This window comes from Lemur catta, chromosome 13 (genome assembly GCF_020740605.2).
Source record: "Lemur catta isolate mLemCat1 chromosome 13, mLemCat1.pri, whole genome shotgun sequence".
Classification (NCBI taxonomy): domain Eukaryota; kingdom Metazoa; phylum Chordata; class Mammalia; order Primates; family Lemuridae; genus Lemur; species Lemur catta.
Genome location: NC_059140.1, coordinates 58,753,228 through 58,777,584, shown reverse-complemented (window position 1 = coordinate 58,777,584; position 24,357 = coordinate 58,753,228). Strand labels below are relative to the sequence as shown.

General features: G+C 35.7%; 1 protein-coding gene across 4 annotated transcripts in view; it reads right to left on the bottom strand.

Moving 5' to 3' along the window:
- The window catches only part of NAA16 (N-alpha-acetyltransferase 16, NatA auxiliary subunit), a 58,025-nt gene that overhangs the window by 31,585 nt on the left and 2,083 nt on the right, over positions 1–24,357 (bottom strand). Inside the window, exons 2-10 of one of the 4 annotated variants that reach the window (XM_045566796.1) lie at positions 20,947–21,031; positions 18,798–18,902; positions 17,206–17,363; positions 15,299–15,433; positions 13,117–13,270; positions 9,298–9,417; positions 7,704–7,730; positions 5,933–6,028; positions 144–250 (exon numbers count right to left, since the gene is read on the bottom strand). In XM_045566796.1, coding sequence (XP_045422752.1) covers positions 144–250; positions 5,933–6,028; positions 7,704–7,730; positions 9,298–9,417; positions 13,117–13,270; positions 15,299–15,433; positions 17,206–17,363; positions 18,798–18,902; positions 20,947–21,031 — 987 coding nt within the window. The other 3 variants (XM_045566798.1, XM_045566799.1, XM_045566797.1) reach the window with 3 other exon arrangements.

Here is a 24,357-nt window from a genome sequence, read left to right as displayed (position 1 = left end):
ACATCTATTATTACACTAAAAGTAAGCTAAATAACATTACAAGAACAGAGAAGATGATTAAATCATAGCATATCATTTGCATGAACATCTTTCTATAATTAAGTTAGTAAACATAGCAAAACTGAATAAATAACGAATTTTACCTTTTCTGTATTGTAATATAAAGATTTCAAAGTAGTAAACAAGGGTGGGCAGCCTTTACTGAAGTTAACCCTCAGGAACTTATCCATTAGTTCTCTAAATTTTTCACCTAGAAACAAAAGCGTACTTTGTTATACTTCGACTGATGCAAACAATTCTTAAAATGATTTTCTAAATAAAAATAAAGCTCCCTCAGAAGTAATTATCTCCCATCTAATTCTTAAACCTAAAACGTCAATCTGCATTATTTCTTCTTACAACCAAAAAGCATAACACCAAATACCTCAGTTGGCAACTATATTTTCCCCTAGATCTGGGTTCAAAATATCATGAAGGAACACTTAAAAAGATAGGTAAACAAAAAGATTGTGCAGCTTTAAGTAGAGAGTTAAGTAACCTACTATCCATTCTGAATATAGCCACAATATCAAGTATCTTTCCTAATCTCTCACTGACTAGCACAGACTCAGTCCTACTATCCACAGCTCAAAACCCTGCAGACAACTCATAAAGCGCTCTGCGGTAGACTACTGTAATCAGCATTGTCTTCAAGTAGTAGCTAAAATATCTTTTTATAAACACTAAATTGGTGTTTACAAATGCTTTCCCAAATCAACTTGTGATTTACTTCAACATCCATTCATTCCACAGTGAGGTATAAAGCACCTACTACATGTCAGCTACTGTTTTAGGTATTGGGGATAGAGCAGTGATTAAACAAAAATAATTTTTTAAATCTTGCCCTCATAGAATTTTAGAATTTACCATTCTAATGAGTGAGACCGACAATGAAAATAAAATATGTATGTTAGACATTGACTGGGCCCCAGAGTATTCTAACATTAGAATTAAAATAAATACTCTCTGTGCTAACATCAAGTAAACAATTCTATTATTAATAAACACTTACAAAAGATTTTTGGTGTCACTCTTTGAAAGCAGAAAATATTTAAAGAAGTTTCGTTTTAAATACAAAGACATGAACTTTTTCACAAGGGTTAATATATAAGGACATGGATTTACCCAATCACTTGAGAAAAAAAAAAATGCACACGTCATGAACTATTTAGCCTAAAGTGAGACAGATGACTGAAATGACCTCCTAAGGTTTCTTTATGAACCACAATACTGCATAACAAAATCTAACAACCCAAAGTGGTTACTTTTATTTACTGTGATTGCATTGAACAAAACTTGCATACTCAATATAATTAGATGTCACAAAAATTAACTCTATTAACTATAAAAACTGTTTTCAGATAATCTCTAATTTTTTATTAGATCATATACAAAGGGTTGGTCTTTTGAAAATCACAGATTGCTGAAACAGCATAATACTTCATCCTAGGTTAAATATACATCATTACTTCTTTAAAAATCAAAAGTAGTTTCAGAGATCAAATCTTCCCAGCACTGGTATAAGGCAAAAGTTATAAAAAATGTATAGCAGTAAGAAAGAAGTGTGGCACACAGCAATCGCTCAATAAATGTATCTGTCACTATCTTCCCTAATACCTGACAACTATTATATTTCTACATTTAAGATTCTGTTTTCTATACCCACAATCACCCACAGAGAAAACAAGCATTTTATCTTCATGTTAGAAGCTACTCTGAACTCCTCCTTCTTGGCCAACTTTCTTGGTCTATTCAGATCATCCTGGCAGATTTGATTTATTGAGACTGCACAGGTATGAGAAAGAATGAGGAAGTTCTTAATGTGCTGAAATAGGACCGTTCTCCAAATATAGTGAAGTGAAAAGAAAACCCAGGTACAGAGCAATCCATGTTACTACTTCTGTAAAAAGGGAGGAGAAAAAAGGAAAGCTGTACACAAACCTTCACATTTTTGCTTGTATATGCACAGTGTATTTCTGGAAGAATACACCGTCAACTGATAACAATGGATGTATTCAGGCAAGTAAACTTGGTAGCCAGGGGACAGAGATAAGAAATAGACTTCACTTTCAAACCTTTCTATACCCTTCTAATTTGTAAATATATGAACGTATCATCTAAACAGGAAGCCTACACTGCTAAGTCACACACCATATCTCCCAAATTACTGATTATTTATACATCTCAATTTCTTTCTTTAGATATAAGAAAACCCTTTACACAAAAACAAATTTATCTCCTTTCTTCCTACTTATTTTGTACTAATTCTTTAGTACCCCCACAGTTTTGTCTTCAGGGAGACAAAACATCATCAATTATTATGTGCCTGTTTAGCATTACCGTTAACAAAACAGGTTACCTGACTGCAGAGATACTATGCTTAATTCTTATCTAGATATGTAGCACAGATTCACATAAAAATTGATGTCCCAAAAACCAGTGCTAAAATAATTAGCATAAACTGTAAGATCAGACTATTTCTGATTCACTGGAAATCCATTCTAAATAATGGAACAAAATTTAATTATTAATAGTATTCTGTGTTTAACACTTTGGATTATCTCCTTCCTTCTCTCCACCCCTCAGCCAGTGAAGAATAAAGGAATGTGATGAATTCAATTAATTATTTTGAAATGTTGCTTTATCTCTGCACTGTTTCTAGAGCACTTAATATTTTAGGGTGTTAGAGAATTTCCTCACTGCTCTGTAGATATCAAGACTTTTTATCTAAACACTGGAACTTTTTCAAAACTTTTACCTTGCATTCTCAAGTTCCATCATGTTTCTTGAAAAAGATCTTATTGCTTTTGATAATGCCAAAATGCCTTTCTTACTGCACATAAAAATATTTCTATATAGGGAAAAGAAGTCACAAAACATTGAGCTTTTGCAGATACAACTGAGTATTTACATAATTTTATATACATTCACTGGAGCTTTGTAAATACATGTATGTCAGAACCTCACAGTGATCCAAAAGTATCATGTTCTGAAGGAGAAAAAAAATTTAAAAGAAAGAAAAATAAGATCAACAAAAAAGAATTAAAAAACCAGAAAGAGGTTGGGCATAGTAGCTCACACCTGCAACTCCAGTACTTTGGGAGCCCAAGGGGGGAGGATTGCTTGATGGCAGAAGTTTGAGACCAGCCTGGGCAACATAGTGAGACCTTGTCCCCTACAAAAAATGTTTAAAAAGTAGCCAGTGGTGGTGATGGCACCTGTAGTCCCAGCTACTCAGGAGGCTGAGGCAGGAGGATCCCTTGAGCCAAAGAGTTTGAAGTTACAGTGAGCTATGACTATGTGAGACCCTGTCAAAAGGAAAGAAGGGAAGAATGGGAAGGAAGAAAGAGAAAATAACAGAAGAAAAAGAAAAGAAGAAAGAACCTCACAGTGATGCTGACCTTGAAGCCCAAGCCATGAGACCCCTCAACTGGCACCTATATTATAAAAAAAAGTCCTTTTAGCATTTCAAAGACAGAATGTCCCAGAGAGTCTAGGATGGTTCCACTTTAACCTAAATCACACCTGTAAAAATGTATTTCTGACTATACACTGCCATGTACTGAGAGCTTTTAGCAAACTTTATTGACTATGGAAATAAATCTTGTTTGTAATCTTATAGCTAAATAAGACTTCTTTGTTTCCTAAGAGGCATGTGAATGCATTTGAAAGGTCCTAAGAGAATATCCCTACCCACATTGTAAAACACAAGACATACCTTGAGACTGATAAAAGGAGAAGCCACACACTGAAGGCCACATAGGGTATAATTCCATTTATATGAAATGTCCAGAAACAGGCAAATCCATAGGTACAGAAAGTAGATTAGTGGCTGTCGGGTTCTGGGGGTGAAGGGGGCTGGGGCATGGCTGCTAACGGGTATGGGATTTCTTTTTGGAGTCATGAAAGTTTTCTGAAAGCAGATAGTGACGATGATCGCACAATTCTATGAATAAGCTAAAACACTTAATTGCACACTTTAAAACAGTAAATGTTATGATATACGAATTATATTTCAGAAAGCTATTTTTTTTTTAAAAAAAAAAAGAGGAGTTAGCTAGTCATGGTGGTGTCAGTCCCAGCTACTTGGGAACTCAGGCAGGAGGATCGCTTGAGCCCAGGAGTTTGAGGTTGCAGTGAGCTATGATCACACCACTGCACTCCAGTCAGAGCAAGAGTGAGATCCTGTCTCAAAAAGAAAAAAAAAAGGAGGAGGAAGACATATAGAAACGTGAGCCTAAGCATCTTCCACAAAACACTTTTATTAGAGAAATGCTTCTCCCTACACAGTAAACTCCAATCTTGGAATACACAAAAAGTATATTAAAAACTCTGACAAGTCCTGTAGAAATCTGATAGCTGTGTTTAACTCATCCACTTGGACTTAACATTCCCTGGAAAACAACAGGGAAATGTGCTTTCAGTATTTTACCAAACCAAAACAAAATAGGGAGGATCAGAGGAATAGCACTCATCATCTATGGAACTGAAATGCATTAGTAGAAAATGATTTTCTATCTACTCCTTTATCCAATGCATTTCTAAGAGGTATTTCATATATTTTTAAGTGAATCAACTAAAGATTTTTAATTTTCATGAATCTTTTAATAAAAATAAAATCATAACCCAATTAAACATGTATTTTCCACTGTAAGGGAGAATTTATTAGAAAATATTCTCCAGCTCACACTCACTTCCCCAGACTATTTTAAAAGTTATATGTGCTTTCTAGAATCTGACTTATATAAAAAGAAATGTCAAAAGCCCCAATAAATAAGTCATAAACTATAGCACTCACAACTAAAAATAAAGACTTCAACAAAAATACAATTTTTTACTAAAATCATCAACAAAGATGTTAACTATCTGAAGAACTAATACGCTCTCTACCTCCTAGACAGCCCAAAAGTAAATGAGTTAGGTTATGTATCATAACTTGGTTCAAGGTCACGTATATACTACTGTGCAATAAAAGCAAATCACAGAATACATGTCAGAGAATTCCAATTTACATAAGCTGTTTTTGTTTTTAGGGATACAAAATACATGGAGTTCTATAAATAAAAGCAAAACTTAGGAATGTGGTTAACTCTGAGGAGAGAGGCCTTCAAAGGAAATGATGATGTTATCTTAAACACTGTGGTGGGCACAAAAAGCTCACAACATTTTCATTTGAATTTATACCTCTAAATAGAAAATATAAAACCTTCTTACTTCTACCACTTAAATTATAATACCTCATATAATTTGTCAGCAAATGTGGTGCTTTTATAAAAATGTCACATAAGAAAAGCATTTTTTCAATTAATACATAATATTTGTACATATTTATGGGGTACATGTGGTACTTTGTTACATGCAATGGAATGTGTAATGATCAAGTCACGGTATCTGGGGTTTCCATTAACTCAAATATTATCATTTGTATGTGTTGAGAACATTTCAAGTCCAAACTTCTAGGTGTTTTGAAATATATAATTCATTATTTTAAACTATAGACACCCTATTCTGCTATGGAACATTGGAATTTTCCTCCTTCTATCTATGTCTGTAACCATTAACCAATCTCTCTTCATCCCCCTGTCCCTGCCCCAACACACACACCCTTCCCAGCCTCTGGTATTTATCATTCTACTCTCCACTTCATGAGATCAACTTAAGAAGAGCAGTTTTATATAGACAACTTCAAATACTTAAAACCAACATTTTAGCCATACATTAAAGTGTAACACTCTTATTAACATACGCATAATAAATTCATAAATGGTCACTCTCAACCCCAAGATTGGTATAGATATAAACTCTATACCAGAAACAAGTTTTTAAAATAGGAATAACATCGAGTAATTTCAACAAATAATTATTAATATTACAAAAGATATCCTAATATTACCTGGGACAAGATTCAAAGGTAATCTTCTAGGTGAAACTGCTCTGGGGTGTTGCTTACTAATTTCTTCATAAATTTGAAGCCTCTCTTCTAAAGTGCCTATTTTCAGTAAATATGGATGAGATTCACAGCATCAAAACTTTCATCTATCACAAAAGGCTAACAAACTTTAAAAACTATGTTATAAATAAAAATTATATTAACGACACTAATGCTGCTTTCAATTTTGGTAAGTATGACATTAAAAACCCTGTGGTAGTGAAATACTATAATCAGTAAGTTATCATTTTAAACTTTATCTCCAGAGAAATCCAAAACTTCTTTCTTTCACCACAACAGATACAACTCGAATCACATACACACAAGCCACACAGACTTAATATATGCTTAATATGTGCTGCACTTCTCTTATATTCCTTAGCACAAAACTTATAAAAAAGAAAATCCTTTTATAATATATCCTTTATAACATATCTTATATAAACATTCTAAACCAATAAAGCCTTCATATATCCCAATGAAGTTTATAGCCTGTTGATTAGGCTTAAAAAAGCAACAGTTTTAGGATCACAATTGCAAATGTTTTATATTTTAAAAGATGAACTCAGTTTCTATGGTAGCTTTGAGACTTAAAATCTTCCAATGAAACTCCATTATAAAAAAACCCCATTGATTCTTTAAAGTGGCTATCATTTCTCGCAAAAGATACAAAATATACTTCTAACAAAAAGTTGTATCTTCCCTCCTAATTTTATTGTACCACACAGAGGATTTAAATGTAAACTATGTTACTCTGCAGCAACAATATGCAGAGTAGAATCTAGGTGCACCTTATTATTCTAAAACAATAACATGCATAATTTACCAAGAGAAATCACATACATTACTTTATTTAAGCAATTTATAGCAGAATTTCAGGAAAAAGCAAACAAACCTGTTTTGAAACTGTAAGGTTTAAAGTGGACTTTAATTCAGACCACAGATATATAATCATTCTAAGAATAACCCTTGGTGCTAGCAAACAAGGTATCTCCATAATAAATGAAGTGTTTACTATCACAATTGTAAACACTGCACTTTAAGAGGTAAAGTTTGATTTTGTTTAGACTCATTCCTTCCCCCAATAATATGTTTTGGAGCTCCAATGTGGTTGGATTTTAAAACTTGGGACATGTGAAAAACAATTTTCACATTCTGTTAAAGATTTGGAGACTTCATGAATGATTAAAGACCCTTAAACTAAAATTTACCTGAAGACAATAAAAATATATGTGTTGTTAAAAAAATAGTTCTTGCCACGTGTCCTAAGGCACCTATAGTCCCAGAACTTTGGAAGGCTGACATGGGAGGATCACTGGAGGCCAGGAGTGGAGACCAGCCTCAGCAACACAGCAAGATTCCTGTCTCTACAGAAAATTTTCTTTAAAAAATCAGCCAGGTGTGGTGGCATGCACCTGTAGTCCTAGCTACTTGGGTGGCTGAGATGGGAAGATCACTTGAGCCCAAGAGTTTGAGGTTGCAGTTAGCTGTGATCGCACCACTGTACTTCCAGCCTGAGCAACAGAGCAAAGCAGTGTCTCAAAAAAAAAAAAAAATAATAATAGTAATAGTTCTCATGTTTATGCCTAATCTTGGAGAATGACAGGCTGAAGTATAAAAAAAATTTCTCCACTACCCTAGATATAACAAGTCTCAGAAATGTAGTTAAATTAAGACAAAACTAAACCATTTCAATGTCCTCTCTGAAGTCACAAGTTGGAGCTCCAGAACTTACCATGGGGAAGAAAAGGTCCTAAGGAACCTAAAACGATAAAGTGGTATAATTAGTTTTGTAATCAATACATTTTATAGTAACCAAGGATCCTGACATATGGAACATATTACATCCATTTTACTAAAACATTAAAATACTTTCATTTTATTAACTGCAAGGCAGTAAGTACTATTTTAAAGAATATTCATAGTTATCTCACATTTCCACCATTCAGCACAGGACCTTTGCCCTGTGTTTAACAGATTATTAATATAATCAATATTTTAATAATTTTCTTAAAAAGTTATTTAAGAAAATAAAAAGTTTTTTAAGAAAATAAAAACTTTTAACAACATAGCATTAAATTTTAAATATAAACAGAAAACATGCATTAATTAATAACAATGATTAGGGTACAACAAATGAATTTTCTCATAGTTCATATTACTATTAATGATTATATGGGCAGCCACCTATCTAACATACTTTTTTTTTTTTTTTTTGGCAGAGTCAGCATCTTGCTATGTTGCACAGGCTAGTCTTGAACTCCTGACCTCAAGCAATCCTCCCACCACTACCTCCCAAAGGGCTGGGATTATAGGAGCCACCACACTTGGCCTAACGTACTTGTTAAATTTAAAAATTCTGCTGTTTCAACATCCTCAAGCCTGTTTCATAATTATTTCAGGAATATATTTATTTATGATTAAATATGGGCTAGGTGCGGTGGCTCACGCCTGTCCTAGCACTTTGTGAGGCCGAGGTGAGAGGATCTCTTGAGCCCAGGAGTTTGAAACCAGCCTGAACAAGAGTGAGACCTCCATCTCTACTAAAAATAGAAAAATTAGCTGGGCGTCATGGCACACGCCTGTAGTCCCAAATACTTGGGAGGCTAAGGCAGGAGGATGGCTTGAGCCCAGGAGTTTGAGGTTGCAGTAAGCTACGATGATACCACTGCACTCTACCTAGCGTGACACAGCAAGACTCTGTCACAACCAAAACAAAGCAAAAAAGAAAATGATTAAATATGATTTTAGGAATATTAACTGTTCCTACCAATACTTAATTATGAAAATATTAGTGAAATTTTGGAATAACCGTAAATTTCGGGAAAGGATCAAGGCTAATTTCAAAAGAAGATGCAAAATATTTTGCTGTGCATAAAGTAGCCTAGTTTGAAATTAAGAAAATAATTTTCATTTTCCCCAATTTTCATTGGCACTATATACAACAGACTCTTGGCAAGAATTCTTTGGCCCAATTCTTATCTTTAGAGGTTGAGGGTAATGAACCTCTAATGATTTAAAAATATTAAATAATTACAACATTTCCCAGGAAGAGAATGCTCATTCTCCTCCCCATCTCTCTAGTTATTCTAAATTGGTAAAATTTTAATGGGTCATGGAATCTAAAATTATCTGTAAGCATTTACACTGAAGTGTAATTATTTGAATTCATTTTCTCTCTCATGTTTAACCTATATATAATTTTACTAAATGGAAAAAACAAGCAGTAATGCTAAAATTATTTGTTCTCAAGTATTATTACCAACTTTACATTTTATTATACTTCAAACATTGGTTAGAGAAAGTAGAGAAGAAAAATCATCACATACTAAGTTGTAGAGCTTTTTCCAAGCCTTCATAATAACACCAATTCTCTGCATTCCGATCAATCAAGTTTTTGAATACTTCACTGGCTTCTTTTAATCTTCCCAATTTCAACAATATTTCCCCTAAAATTAAGTTTAAAACCACATTCATTTTACTTAAATATTAAATACCTTTCTGATCCCAGAGATTTCACTAACGATTATTAGTGAACAGATATTTATAAAAGACAAAACTGTATGTGCTTCCCCGTGGGACATGCAGCAATTTATATAACTAAGCATAGGTTAATTCACTGCTTGCCTTCAGAAATGAACATCGTTTTGCACTTTCATTTTTGGCTCTCTCTCACACCCCAAATATACATGTAGCATGTTAATTTGTTAGTAAAAAAACTTTTGCATCACACACATTTTTATATTCTTTGAGATACCTAAAGACTACCCCGCACCACATACACACAGCAAAATTAGATCGGCAAATAATTCTAATGAAATATCCCTACTTTCCTACTGTAAGATTTGAATGTCCCTTTCCTGATCAGTTCATATATTAAACAATTCTCCACTCAATTCTCTTAGTTTCCTTTAGAGGTCACTAAATTGGAGAAGTTTAACTCAGTAAAATTATAACACTTATCACCACTTTACAGCAGGAAGCCACAAAAGCCACATTCATGTGCGGGTCTGCTCTAAGATACAAATCCTTTTATTATACTAAGCCACACAAATTGAAAGTGAGTGTGGAGACTGAGGACCTATACCTCTCAGATATAATGCAAAACACACCTACTCCAAGATAAAAGGGAGATTCTCAAAAAAGAACATGCCTCAACTTCCTGTCCCCAAGATTTCCCGTTCCCCAAAGAATCTATTTCAAACAAATAACCCTTTGAAATGTCTTCAGTCATACGATTCCATCATCTTGGAGGAGGCAGCATATTATAGTGGTTTTATATACTATTATTTTACTATTTATTTATTATACATCACTCAAGCTCTAGCATAAAACTGAACTAAGTGTAATTAATTACCAACTCCACCACTAATTAGCTTTATGACACAGAGCAAGTGGTTAGCACTCTGCCTGGTACAAAATGAATACACATAAAAGTCTGCTACTTAAAACTATAAATATGCCTCATTCCTCCACAATTATTTTCAGCCCAGTCCAATTTTTATCCTGCTTATCCTAGATATAATAGACAACAGCATATTTTTCATTTCCAAAAACACCTGCTAACAGATGAAAACTGTTATCTGCTACCACCATGAAGCAAAGGTTATTACTACAGGAATGCACAGGACAAAGAAGTATATCTGCGTATTCATAAAAAAAAGTGAAAACCTCTAATTTTATTTTTACAAGTTTAAAAAAAAAATCTTAATAAGTTAATGACTACAAGGCCGGGCACAGTGGCTCACGCCTGTAATCCTAGCACTCTGGGAGGCCAAGGCAGGAGGATCACTTGACGGCAGGAGTTCGAGACCAGCCTGAGCAAGAGTGAGACCCTGCCTCTACTACAAATAGGAAAAACTAGGCATGGTGGTGCCTATAGTCCCAGCTACTTGGGAGGCTGAGGCAGGAGGATCACTTCAGCTCCAGAGTTTGAGGTTGCTGTAAGCTAGGCTGACGCACTCTACCCAGAGTGACAGATCGAGACTCTGTCTCCAAAAAAAAAAAAAAAAAAAAGTTAATGACAAAAGAAATAAATGTGTTGACTATCAAAGGTCTCTGGGAGTACAAAATTTACCGGAAAAAAGTAGTATGGTAACCTATCTCTGTAGGCAATACAGAACACTGGCTATGTATTCAAATTAATGGCCCCCAAATTACCCTAACAATATGAGGCAAAATTTTTAGAATTTTTAACTAGAAATGATTTCATAGTATCATATGTACTTTTTAATAACTGCATTCCCTATTGATGCTATATGACAAATACAGAGAAAGAGAAACAACGAACTGAGAGGGTTAAGATTTCATCAGGAAATAGCTATACTAGATCAGAAAGGAAAGGAAAAATAATTGCTTTTTTTTGCTCCCATCAACTGCAGGTAGTGGAACAAGAAAGAGACAAGAATACTTAATTATTTACCCACATTTTATCAATAGCTTAAAAAAGTGTTGTCATCAATATTGGTATTATTTTTTTTTTTTTTCTTTGAGATAGAGTCTCACTCTGTTCCCCGGGCTAGAGTGAGTGCTGTGGCGTCAGCCTAGCTCACAGCAACCTCAAACTCCTGGGCTTAAGCAATCCTTCTGCCTCAGCCTCCCAAGTAGCTAGGACTACAGGCATGCACCACCATGCCCAGCTAATTTTTTCTATATATATTTTTAGTTGGCCAGATAATTTTTTTCTATTTTTAGTAGAGACGGGGGTCTCACTCTTGCTCAGGCTGGTCTCGAACTCCTGACCTCGAGACGGGGGTCTCACTCTTGCTCAGGCTGGTCTCGAACTCCTGACCTCGAGCGATCCACCCGTCTCGGCCTCCCAGAGTGCTAGGATTACAGGCGTGAGCCACCACGCCTGGCCATAATAAAAACTACATCAGTCAGGTGCTATACATTAACAAGAAAGTATAGTGGTTAAAAGTAAGGGGCTCATGAAAAGACATGGAGAAACTTAAATGCATATTACTAAGTGAAAGCAGCCGATCTGAAAAAGCCACATACTGTATGATTCCAACTACTTGACATTTTAAAAATGGCAAAAACTATGGAGACAGCAAAAAGATCAGCGGTTGCCAGGGGTTGGGAGGAGGGAGGAATGAACACAGAGGATTTTTAGGGCAGTGAAACTACTCTGTATGATTCTATAATGGTGGATACACATCATTATACATTTGTCAAAACCCACAGAATGTGACAATGGGAGAGGCTGTGGGTGGACAGAGACGGGGATGTATGGGAACTCTCTGTACCTTTTGCTCAATTTTGCTGTGAAACTAAAACTGTTCTGAAAAATAAAGACTATTAAAAAAAAAAGTAAGGCCTCTGAAGTCAGAAGGATGTGTTGATGTCTTTAAAAACTAACTCTTAAAAAGCTGGGTGACTTTGCCTAAGGCCTTAAACACTCAAGCCTCTGTCTCCTCAACTATATGATGAGGATAATAAATAGCACCCACCTTAAAGGTGCTAAAAAATCAAATGAAATAAAGCAGTTTAAGCAATTACCATACTCTGAAACAGAAGAGTTAAAAAAAATGTTAGCTATTATTTTTATTAAGCTTTAAAGGTCCTGAAACTATACGAAACTTTAGTTCATAAACTATTATTGTAGCTGGACATTCAATACAATGTTACTTAGGGAAAGCGTAATTGATGTTGAAGCTTTGTGAAAAATTTTGTTTCACCCTTTGTTAATGAACACTGTTAAAACTATTCATAGGATCCTACCTTCATAATCAGCCCATACCAAAAAGAAATGACTCTTGCTTTCATTATGATCTCAGTATCATCAATTACTATTCCTACTGTATTTAACCCATACACACACACACACACAGATACATAGTTGATATGAAGGCAGAATAAGTACTGCTTAAAGGGAATGAAATCTGGAATCAAATCCAGCACTGGTTAGCTTACTAAGCTGTGTGATCTTGGACAAATCACTTAACCCCTCAGTTCCCCTCATCTCTAAAATGGATACAACTAAACCACAGAATTGTTATGAGGATTAAATTAATTAATAATGGCTTACTAAGAAAGTGCTTAGAACCTTGCCTGATACACAGCAAGTGTTACTTAAGTGTTACAACAGAATAAAATCTATAGTTTTTCATTGAGGCCATTAAAAAAGAAAAAGCAAGTCAACTTACCTTTAATTTCTTCTACCAAAAGTTTATCACATATTTGTTTCTCATAGGTTTCTATATGTTCCAAAGATTCCTGAAATAGATCTGCCTCTCTCATCACTTGATTCTGGTATAGTATCAGTTCACTATATTCATAGTCTATTTTGTTGGTAGGAATCTGAAAAACAATGACCAAATTACTTTATTTGTATAGTTACATAAAGCACTTACAGATCTTTAATTCAATTGTCTTCTTGGGAGAATCATTTACCCAGACAAGAAAGCAACCCATAAGTAGATATAACAGAAGAGTAACTAACTGCACCAAAGATGAAAACACTTTTTAAAACATATTAAAGGACTGTACTACTGTCTATAGCCAAGTGAGTAGGTCAGCAAATCCTATATCTAAGTTTAAAAATGGTTGAAATCCTAAGGAATCTACCAAAAAACTACCAGAATTAATAAAGGAGTTTAGCAAGGTCACCAAATAAAAGATCAATAAACAAAAATCAATTACAGGCATAGCTCAGAGATACTGAGGATTTGGTTCCAGACCACTGCAGTAAAGCAAGTCATACAAATTTTTTCTGGTTTCCCAGTGCATATAAAAGTTATGTTTACATTATACTGTAGTCTATTAAGCATACAATATTATGTCTAAAAAAAACAATGTTACTGGACACAGTAACACATGCCTGTAGTCCCAGCTACTCCAGAGGCTGAGGCAGGAGGATCGCTTGAGTCTAGGAGTTCCAGGTTGTAGTGCACTATGATTGTACCTGTAAATAGCCACTGAGCTCCAACCTGGGCAACAGCAAAACTCTACCTCTTAAAAAAAAAAAAAGAGAAGAAGAAAATTCCAAAACACCTAAATTTAACCATCAAAATGTGATAAGTTTGTGTTTAAAAGCAAAGTTTCTTGTCAAGCTCACCAAATGAGATATAGTACTCTCTTTTGGTTAAGACTTGACTCTTGGATAAAGACAAAGAACTAGTCTAATAAAGAATTTTACTGATTAAGACTGGTTGCTTCAACTCAAGGACAAAAAAAAAATTCTCTAGTTCGAGGTAAAAAGCTAAGAATCTAAGTAAAGATGGCAGCCTTACCACAGTTTATTTCCTCCCTTATGAGAATAAACAAAAATAAGAGCTGATTAAACAATACATAAAACCCATAAAAATAAATAGAACATATCATATAAGATTCCAACAAATTTCTGGAAGATGGAATGTACATGAAGAATAAGTGAAGTAAGATGGACGAAGCCCAAGCCCAGACAGGATCAAGATTATGAAATGACTGATAAATAGAGGGAGTGGGAATGAGACATGGGCTCAAGGTTGGGAGATTAATTGGAAGTCAGTACGTGACCCAACCCCACATCATCTCTATCAACTCTGCAGCCAAATTCACGTGTAAATACCCTGTAACCAGGAACTCATCCCATCCAAAAAGTGGAGAGCTTCCCTCCAGAAACAGTAGACAGCCCCAGAGAACTGGATGCTAACTAAGAAGGGGGGAGACAAAAAGAAAAAAGTGACAAAAAAGAGGTATTTTAAAATTAAAAATATAACTGCAGATAAAAATTTTAGCAAAAGGATTAAAAGCAGCTCATTCTTGCCAGTGGTGGTGGTGGTGGCGATGGTTACATGAACCTACACACGTGCTAAAATTCATAGATCCACACACCAAAAAGGGGTCAATTTTAATGTATGACATTTTCAAATAAAATTTAAAAACAAGAAGAAAATCAAATAAATGTATAGAAAGTAGAGTAAAAAACCAAAGATTGACCAAAGAGGAAAAAGGAACAATCTAGGAGGGTACTATTAAACCAGTAAGTGTTCCAAACAGAATAACACGAATTTTTGACTTATCAATGGTTCCACAAAATGCTCTAAAAAAAATTTAAAAGATAATCACAAGCCCAAAACATGCATTTACAAGACTGAGGATGTACCTTCGCAATAAAAATAAAACAAAAAATGTCAGGGTGAAATGTCAGAGATATCAACTGTGAAATTTAGTACTTAAGGAAATTGGACATTTCATATTTAATAATCTAATACATTTTAACATTTTCTAACTACTTCATAAATTTTTTCAAGTTTCCATAGGTTTCAAAGACTTTAATTCACATTTGGGGGCAAGAGCAATTTAGAAGCCAACTATTTTAGTTTGATGTTGAAATAAAGTTCTTACTTGCTGAGTTTGTCTAAATTCTTCCAATAGTTTTAGGGCCATATCATAATCTTTCAGCAAATGGTATGCAATAGCATATCCGATCCAGGAAGCACGTTGTGTTGGTCGCAACTGAAGAAGCTGGTATCTTGTCTCCTAAAAAAAAAAAAAAAAATTATATATATATAATTTACAACGTATTACATTGTTACAACTAGCCCCAGATACAGGATGGATGCAGCCAGGAGAAAAAGTCAAATATCTGATTATCTCCTATTTTCACTCTTGTTTCTCCCTTACTCCCAATACTCCATTAAAGTCTAGGTCAGTTTTCTCTCTGCCAAATCCTGCCATTATCCTGGGCAAATGTAACTCTAATGTGGATCATCCATCCAACAACTTATGCTCTAAGTTGCAAGATCTCCTCATCTTTAACAATCTTCTCCTCCACCCAATTCAGAGACTCACTTCTACAACCACACCCTAGAATTTACTGCCACCCAGAAATCATAAATCCAGATATCTAACTCTCTAACCACAGGTCCTGTGCTGCCAACACCCTCACTTGCTAAATTCTTACCCTTGTTCTTTGACACGCCAGTACCTCTAGTTCTCTGGGTTCGTTTTTCTTTTTTTTTTTTTTTGAGACAGAGTCTCACTCTGTTGCCCAGGCTAGAGTGTTGTGGCAATAGCCTAGTCCACAGCAACCTCAAACTCCAGGGCTCAAGCAATCCTGCTTCAGCCTCCCGAGTAGCTGGGACTTACAGGCATGCACCACCATGCCTGGCTAATATTTTCTATATGTTTTTAGTTGTCGAGCTAATTTCTTTCTATTTTTTTTAGTAAAGACAGGGTCTCGCTCTTGCTCAGGCTGGTCTCGAACTCCTGAGCTCAAACAATCCACCCGCCTTGGCCTTCCAAAGTGCTAGGATTACAGGCGTGAGCCACCTCGCCCGGCCTAGTTCTCTGGGTTCTTCACAGTTTTACTACCAGCATTTTTTTTTTAAAGATAGGGTCTCACTGTGTTGCCCAAGCTGGCCTGAACTCTTAGGCTCAAGCGATCTCTCCTCAGCCTCCCACGTAACCGAGACTACAGGCACACCACCACACCCAGCTCTCTTTTAACTTCATTATTTTGCAATCCAGTTTAGCAACCACTGTTCTACCAATAGTGTTAATTTCTATGTCTCATTCCTAAAGACAATTGATTTTAACTCCCACCACACCCAGGCTCCTAAGCACAGCTAAGGAAAAAAAAACCACACACCTTGAAGAATGGTGCCATTATTAAGTTCAGCAGAGCCCCTGAAACTGCTGCAAAATTCTAGGCATAGAGTATAAGGCCTTATTTGACAGTAGAGGGCAAAAATAAGAAATATATAAAGAATGTATTTAAAGAGAACTGTTAAGACTTGGTGGCCTCCTTCACATAATAGAATATTCTATTCTGGGCACACTGATTCCAAGATACTAAGTGGAATGAACACATGGAGATGCCCACCAAAGAGCTGAAGATGCAAGTCTGAAGAGGTCTGAACTACAGAAAGACTGATTTATGGCAATCCTTCTCACATTTTTTTATATTTACTAACCAATAACGAAAAAAGTTGATTTACCTTTATGTCTAGATTTCAATTATAAAAGCTCTATTACTTTACCAAATTTGTAAATGTCAAACCCACAAAGAATCTTATAGTACAACATTTGCACATAGATATTCTAGTTGAATAAACAATTATTCCTTTTTGTGCTCAAGTAGGAAGTTCCATAAATATTTGAGGGAGAATGTCCCAGGTGACTTTCCCCTTCTAGTACAGACCATATGGAGCAATCAAATCTCCAAAAGCTTGTTTTAAGCTCACCTCATTCTGAATTCACACACTTAAACCTACTGTAAAAACACATGTATTTAAAACTAAAGTACTTACTCGGTAACCTTCAAGATCTCTCATTTGGATCTGCAACAGAGAGAGATCCCTCAAAATCTGTAGATTATCTTTATCTAATTTGAGGGCATTTCGGTAACATTTAATAGCTTCATCATATTTCTTATCAGAACGCTGCAAGAGTCCATATACATGCCAACCTATTAAGTTAAGGAAAAAGAGACATTCACAGACACTAGAATATACTATGCTACATGTCTAATATAAAGCCTACCTTGATGAAATGGTATCTTGTCTGGGTTTTGTTTCAGAATGATCAGGGGTCAGAGGAAGGGGGATAGTGAGGGGTAGTTAAAGATGAAACTAGATCAGCCTTGATTGACAATTGTTAAAATTGTTACAGGTAGATGAGGGTATTCATTATTCTGTTCTCTCTACCTGGGTACACGTTTGAAATATTGTGTAGTATTTTTTAAAGAACGTTAAAAAATTCTTGCCAAAAATTCCTCACATTTTCTACCCTCTACGCTCTCACATTCCTACCCCAGCAACTTCAACATTCACCTAGTCTTCACGATGTATTGAAACAATATATACCAAAATTGCAATTATCTTTCAAGACAAGTTTACATTCAACCAATTCTAAAATAACATATAACCATGACTTAGTTCGCTAGTGATATTAAAGGACACAAAAATTAAATTTTATTTATTGTAAATTAAAGTCTTAGTATATCTTGGAGCCAAAAAAAAAAAAAAACTATCATACTTACATGCCCTTTCTCTTCACTTTGGGGTAAGCACCAGGATAAAGAAATAAGTATTTAGTATTTTGAGAGAACTCTAAGCTAAATATGTGAAAACACTACTAAGACTATTTATATTTAAGTTCAGCTATAGTAAATGGCTAAGTGGATTAAACGTAACAAATTAAGATACAAGGGCAGTACCTGAAGAGATTGTGGATAAACATACAGATAGACAAAACAAGTCAAAGTCAATTTCAATGATCCATCCTTAAAAAGTATTGCTGGTTTTGTACAAACTGGAAGACTAGCCAAAGAAAAATACAATTATAAAGATCCAATGAAGTAACAGCTATGTCCCTGTGTTAACAACAGAAACCAAGCTAAAGAACCAATATAATATCATACTTAATAATAAATAAAACATGTTTTGAAATAAGTGTCTTTTAAATTTTTCTTTTAAAATTTCTGAAAGAAGGTTTAAGGCACACAGATTTTACTATATAGATAATTAGCTAAAAGTTATTATTTGGAATAGGAAAGTATAACTCAGTTAATGAATGTTTAAGAGTTTCAAGTCACATGTAATTATCAAAGTAACTTTTCCCTAACACTAAGCACAACTGAAGTAAACACATACACATATTTTATAGAGATTTTCTGTACTCCAATAAATATACAAACACTGGTAGAGAATAGATGAAACCAATATTACAAAACGTTGATAATTACTGAAGCTGAGTAATGGGTACATAGAGTTCATTAAATTCTCTCTTCTATGTAGGTTTGAAATTGTTCACAGTAAAACGTTTTTAACTTGAATTAGAAAAAAATTAGTAAATGAAAACATACATGAAATTCAACTATTTAACTACTGGAAAAGGATACAGACATGACTCTTGACATCATTACGAAGTCCTTTACGAACAAATTCATATGCTTCTTCTTTTTTCCCTAAACAGTTCAGCGTTAATCCTTTCATAGCCAAAGTCTCTGAAAAATAATTTTAACCTCTATTTACACATGAAAGATTCAAATTACTCACTCAGTACCACTTTAATTTGAGATCTGAAGGATTACTACTGCTCCAATGCTTATATCATTCATCTCTTTAATCTCATAATTAGAACTACTCTCCAAGTACAAAAAGTAAAACTACACTGAAGTATTTGCTTAAAGCTTGGCAGCCCAAGTCTTTTTCTGAAATTCCTTAGGCTGACACTGAGTAGCTAAAATGGTTATTGCCCTTCATAAGACTCTATAAAGGGGGTTAATACTATGCTGCTGAAAAAAATTAACAAAACAGGCATCTGAGTCCTGTTTAATTAAATCTACTACAGCAGTTCCACAGCTTTCCTTTTTTTTCTTTTTTTTTTTGAGACAGAGTCTAGAGTGCCATGGCATCAGCCTAGCCCATAGCAACTTCAAACTCCTGGGTTCAAGGGATACTCTGGCCTCAGCCTCCTGAGTAGCTGGGATTACAGGCATGTGCCACCATGCCTGGCTAATTTTTTCTACTTTTAGCAGAGACAGGGTCTCACTCTTGCTGAGGCTGGTCTCAAAGTCCTGACCTCAAGTGATCCTCCCATCTCAGCCTCCCAGAGTGCTAGGATTATAGGCATGAGCCACCTCACCCAGCCACACAGCTTTCACTTAAGATCAATTCTAATCTATCATCTGATTTTTACACCACACAAAAACACTCAATCTACCTTAACAAAGAGTTATACATTATTTAAAAATCACCTTATTCAATATCAAAACAAACTTCATTTTGGGGAGCAGGTTTCCTCCAAATAATTCTACTTAGACGAATTAAACATCAGCTTGCATTTCAAGAGCCCAAAACTGGGCTATGGGAGTGGCAAACCAAAACTATGTTAGGGAGTTAATGAAAGATGGTTTAGAATGAAATAATTCTCAGAATAATCTACAACAGGGGAATCAGACAAGAACAATGGTTTTCAAACTGATCTCTGTGGACTCCATAGTTTTCAGAACATGGTGATCCAAGCCCCTCTACCCCCATCTTTTATCTGTTTTACATATTGAGCTTTCCCACAGCCTCCATTTGGATAAGGGTTCCACAGGTAAAAAGCATGAAACCAAACTTTAATTTTTTTTTTTTTTTTTTTTTTAAGGAGATAGGGTCTTGGTATGTTGCCCAGGCTGGTCATGAACTCCTGACCTCAAGTGATCCCTACCACCTCAGCCTCCTGAGTAGCTGGGACTACAGGAGCAGGCCACCATGCCCTAAGCTTTAAATTTTTAAGTCTATGAAATGAAGGCTTCTTTCCATTTCCTTCAAAGAATCTCTTAAACATTATTAGAAAGGTGAGTAGGGTCAACCTATTTTTCCAACAAGATGGTCTTAAGAGTTACTCAAGTCTGATAATCAGTGACCTCAACTAGCTTTGCTTATGTTATAGTACTATCGTTTGCATGTTTAACCTGACACAGCCTTCTAACAAAACCTAGCTATCAGGGCAAAAGAATACAAGAAAATACAGACCTTATTAACACCACCAGTGCTAGAAAAATCACTCAACACACACAATCTAATGATAAAATCAGTAATATGATATTTATATATAAAGGTCAGATAAGTAAAAAACACATCGACCAAAGAATAAAATTCATGTGACTATATCTTCGTAATACTTCTATGTTGCAAATATTGTACTAATTTTATACACAGGAAACCAAGGTATAAATGTAAATTTCTTTCCAAAGTAACAGAGAAAATGAGGTCTATAAAAGTACTAGTATATATCTTGTCCAATTTTTCCCCAATAGAGCAACCAACCACTTCTCATCTAAAAGTAAAGACACAGTACATATACCTAACGATAATAAAAGTAATCTAAAATAAGACTCACATAAAGTGTAACTAAAAATGTTGAATATTTATGCATTCTAACAGAGCTGCAAGGCCTTGGAATATGAGAAGTATTCTTCTTTCACTGTTAAAAATCCTATCAGTCTGATTTTGGAATTAAGATTTCCCTAAAGCAATCTCTCACAGATGAGACAATACCTCCATGTTCAGCAAATTTTGGGTTTGAAAGAATCATCTTGCAAAACTTGAGGCCATTTTTGTACTGCTTCTGTTCATAACACTTCTGTAAAGAAATATGAACAAAAGTTATTTTATAAAATGAATATACAATGGAGCAAATTTTCATTGTATCATACATTCTAAATTCAAGATCCAAAAATAGGTCTAAAACATACACAATGGAAAGGATTCATATCACTTATAACACGAAATATACTTTTGTTACCTACTCTTGACAAATCATTCTATTTTTTTTTTTTGAGGCAGAGTCTCACACTGTTGCACTGAGTAAAGTGCCAGGGCATCAGCCTAGCTCACAGCAACCTCAAACTCCTGGGCTCAGGCTACCCCACCACCTCAGCCTCCTGAGTAGCTGGGACTACAGGCATGTGCAAAGAGGCCCGGCTAATTTTTCTATTTTTAGGAGAGACTGGGTCTTGCTCTTGCTCAGGCTGGTCTCCAACTCCTGAGCTTAAGGGCTCCTCCCACCTGTCTCCCAGAGTGCTCGGATTACAGGTGCAAGCCACCATGCCTGGCCTTAAATCATTCTAGAATCTCAGTATTTTCATTTTTACAGAAAATAAAGAAAAAAAAAAAAGAAAAAAGATATTTAACTGTCAACTAATACTGCCACAGAATTTTTTTAATTCAAAAGCAAAAACATGTGATAACAGAAAAATACTAAAAACTTCATTCACTAAAGCCTTTGTTATGGCAAGCATGAAAATAAGGTGCATATACATACACATCCAAAAAATACTGCCACTTACTGAACAACCACTATGTGTTTATACAAAACTTGTTATATCTTACTTAATTCTTTTAACAATTCCTTAAGATAGGTGTCATTACCTTCACTTCTACAGACGTAGAAACTGAAACTGATGAGTTCAAAAAACTTGTTTAGGGTTAGGGTTGGTGGCTCACACCTGTAATCCCAGCACTTTGGGAGGCAGAGGTGGGAGTGCTGCTTGAGGCCGGGGTTTGAGACCAGCCTGGGCAAAACAGAGAGACTCTGTCTCTATGAAATTTAAAAATTAGCCATGCATAGTAGTGCATACCTATAGCCCCAGCTACTGGGGATGGGGTGGTGGGAGGATCCCATGAGCCCAGGAGTTGGAAGTGGCAGTGAGCTATGATGTTGCCACTGCACTCCAGCCTGGGTGACAAAGTAAGACTTTGTCTCTTAAGAAAAACAAACAAACAACAAAAAAAACTTGTTTATAAGCGGCTCAGCTTAGTTACAAACCTCTGGTTTGACTCCAAAGACCATCATCATCATTAGCCTAATACAGGCATAAGCAATATCCTTATTCCTAAATGCCATCAGCCAGGCTAAGGAATGAACACCTCTCTTCAGCAGCCACTGACCCAAGAACACCTCATCTCTTTCCATTCTCCCCTCACTTACGCTGTTCACTCAGACTGGGTATTCTATTACCTAACTAACATGCCACGCTTATCCCCCCTCAGCCTCTACACTTGTGTTCCTTCCACCTGCAAAGCTCTTCCCCAGATTTTCCCATAGCTGTATTCCTCATTATCCAAGTCTCTATCAAAATACTGCCAGCCTCCTACCTCCTCCTCCCACACACATATTCTCTATCATATCACTATTTCATTTTCTACAGCGCTTCCTTGAAATCTGATTTATTCGATTACTTACTGTGTGTCTTCCCCACCACCATGTAAACTCCATGAGAACAGGGATCTCATCCGTCTGTCTATCTATTTCTTTATTTATTTATTAGAGACAGGGTCTCACTCTGCCACCCAGGCTGCAGTGCAGTGGTGCAATCACAGCTCACTGCAGCCTTAAACTCCTGGGCTCAGGCGATCCTCCCACATCAGCATCCCACCGAGGAACTGGGACCACAGGCTTGTGCCACCACACCAAGCTAATGTTTTTCTATTTTTTTATTTTTACTTTTTTTCCAGACATGGTTTCTCTATGTTGCCCAGGCTGCTCTTGAACTCCTGGCCTGAAGTGATCCTCCTAGCTCAGGCTCCAGAACAGCAGGGACTACAGGTATGAGCTATCAGTCCTGGCTCCCACCTATTTTAACCACTGCTGCATCCCCAAAGCCTACATCAACAGGAGCTGCTCCACAAATATAGCCTACTAAGTTCAAAGCAAAATGGCACCAGCAAGGGGTGAGAACAAGATCAAGCCTTGCAGCAGGGGCTGGATGTGGAGGGCAGAATTAGAAAAGTCTTCACACACACACACACACAAAATGTTTAAATTGAGGCTTCTTGATTGTCTCTGGAGATGGGAACTAGGTGGCTATAAGACAAAGACAGGAGAGAAACCTATATTTTGAATCATGTGAATACACTGCCTCTTCCAAAAATATTTTAAAATATAAAAATAACAATCTGAGTTTGACTACAGACAGGAGTTCACCTGACAAATGACAAAGAAAAAACAAGCAGAAGGAACTACTAAAGAAGAGCAAAAGAGAAATACAGTTGACCCTTGAAGAGCACAGGTTTGAACTGCCTAAGTCCACTCACATCAGATGTTTTTCAACCAAACAAGGTCAAAAATATAGTATTTGCAGGATGCAAAATCTGTGTATACTGAGGGCCCACTTTGGGACTTAAGTATGGCCAGATTTGGGTGTTGGGGGGTGGTACTGGAACCTATCCCCCTGCTTCTACCAAGGGATGACTTATATTTTTTTTTTACTTACCAAGCTGTTTAAAAGTAGTAATAACCAAACTAATAGCAGTAATAATAATTATGATAATAATAGTTAACACCTATTGGAACCATTTACTATGTGTCAGGCACTGTTCTCAGTGTTTATTTAAATCCCAGGAAAGCCTATGAAATGCATGTTACCTCCATTTTAGATGAAGAAACTGAGGCACAGTTACTGAGTTTACAAAGCTAGTAAGTGTCAGAGCCACAATTCTTACTCAGGTAGTCTGGCTCCAGACTCCAAGTACTCAGGTAAAGACAAGCCTAAGGTTCAGTAAGGAACCATTATAGAAAAGATAGATTCTATAGTCCCAGCTTTGCTACTAACTGGACAGAGAACCTTAGACACTTAGTAATTTACCATTACTGGGTTTGATTTATGTCTCTGTGAAAGAGGGCATAGAATAGCTCCAAAGTTCAACAAACTGTAAGGCTACTAGACAGTCTGAGGAATAAGACAGGCAGATATAAATCATGCAGAGTATGTTAAAAAAAAAAAAAAAACCAGCTAGTGACTTTGTGTGGATGTGTTTAAGTACACTGATAATTAATAGAAAAAAAAACTTACTGTTGGTGACAAAGCACCAACTAAACTTAAAAAATAGTTTTATTATAGAGATTTCTGTTTGCCATGGAATTTGCTGTAGCAAAACTTTACCCACATATATTGCAAATGTGAGAGG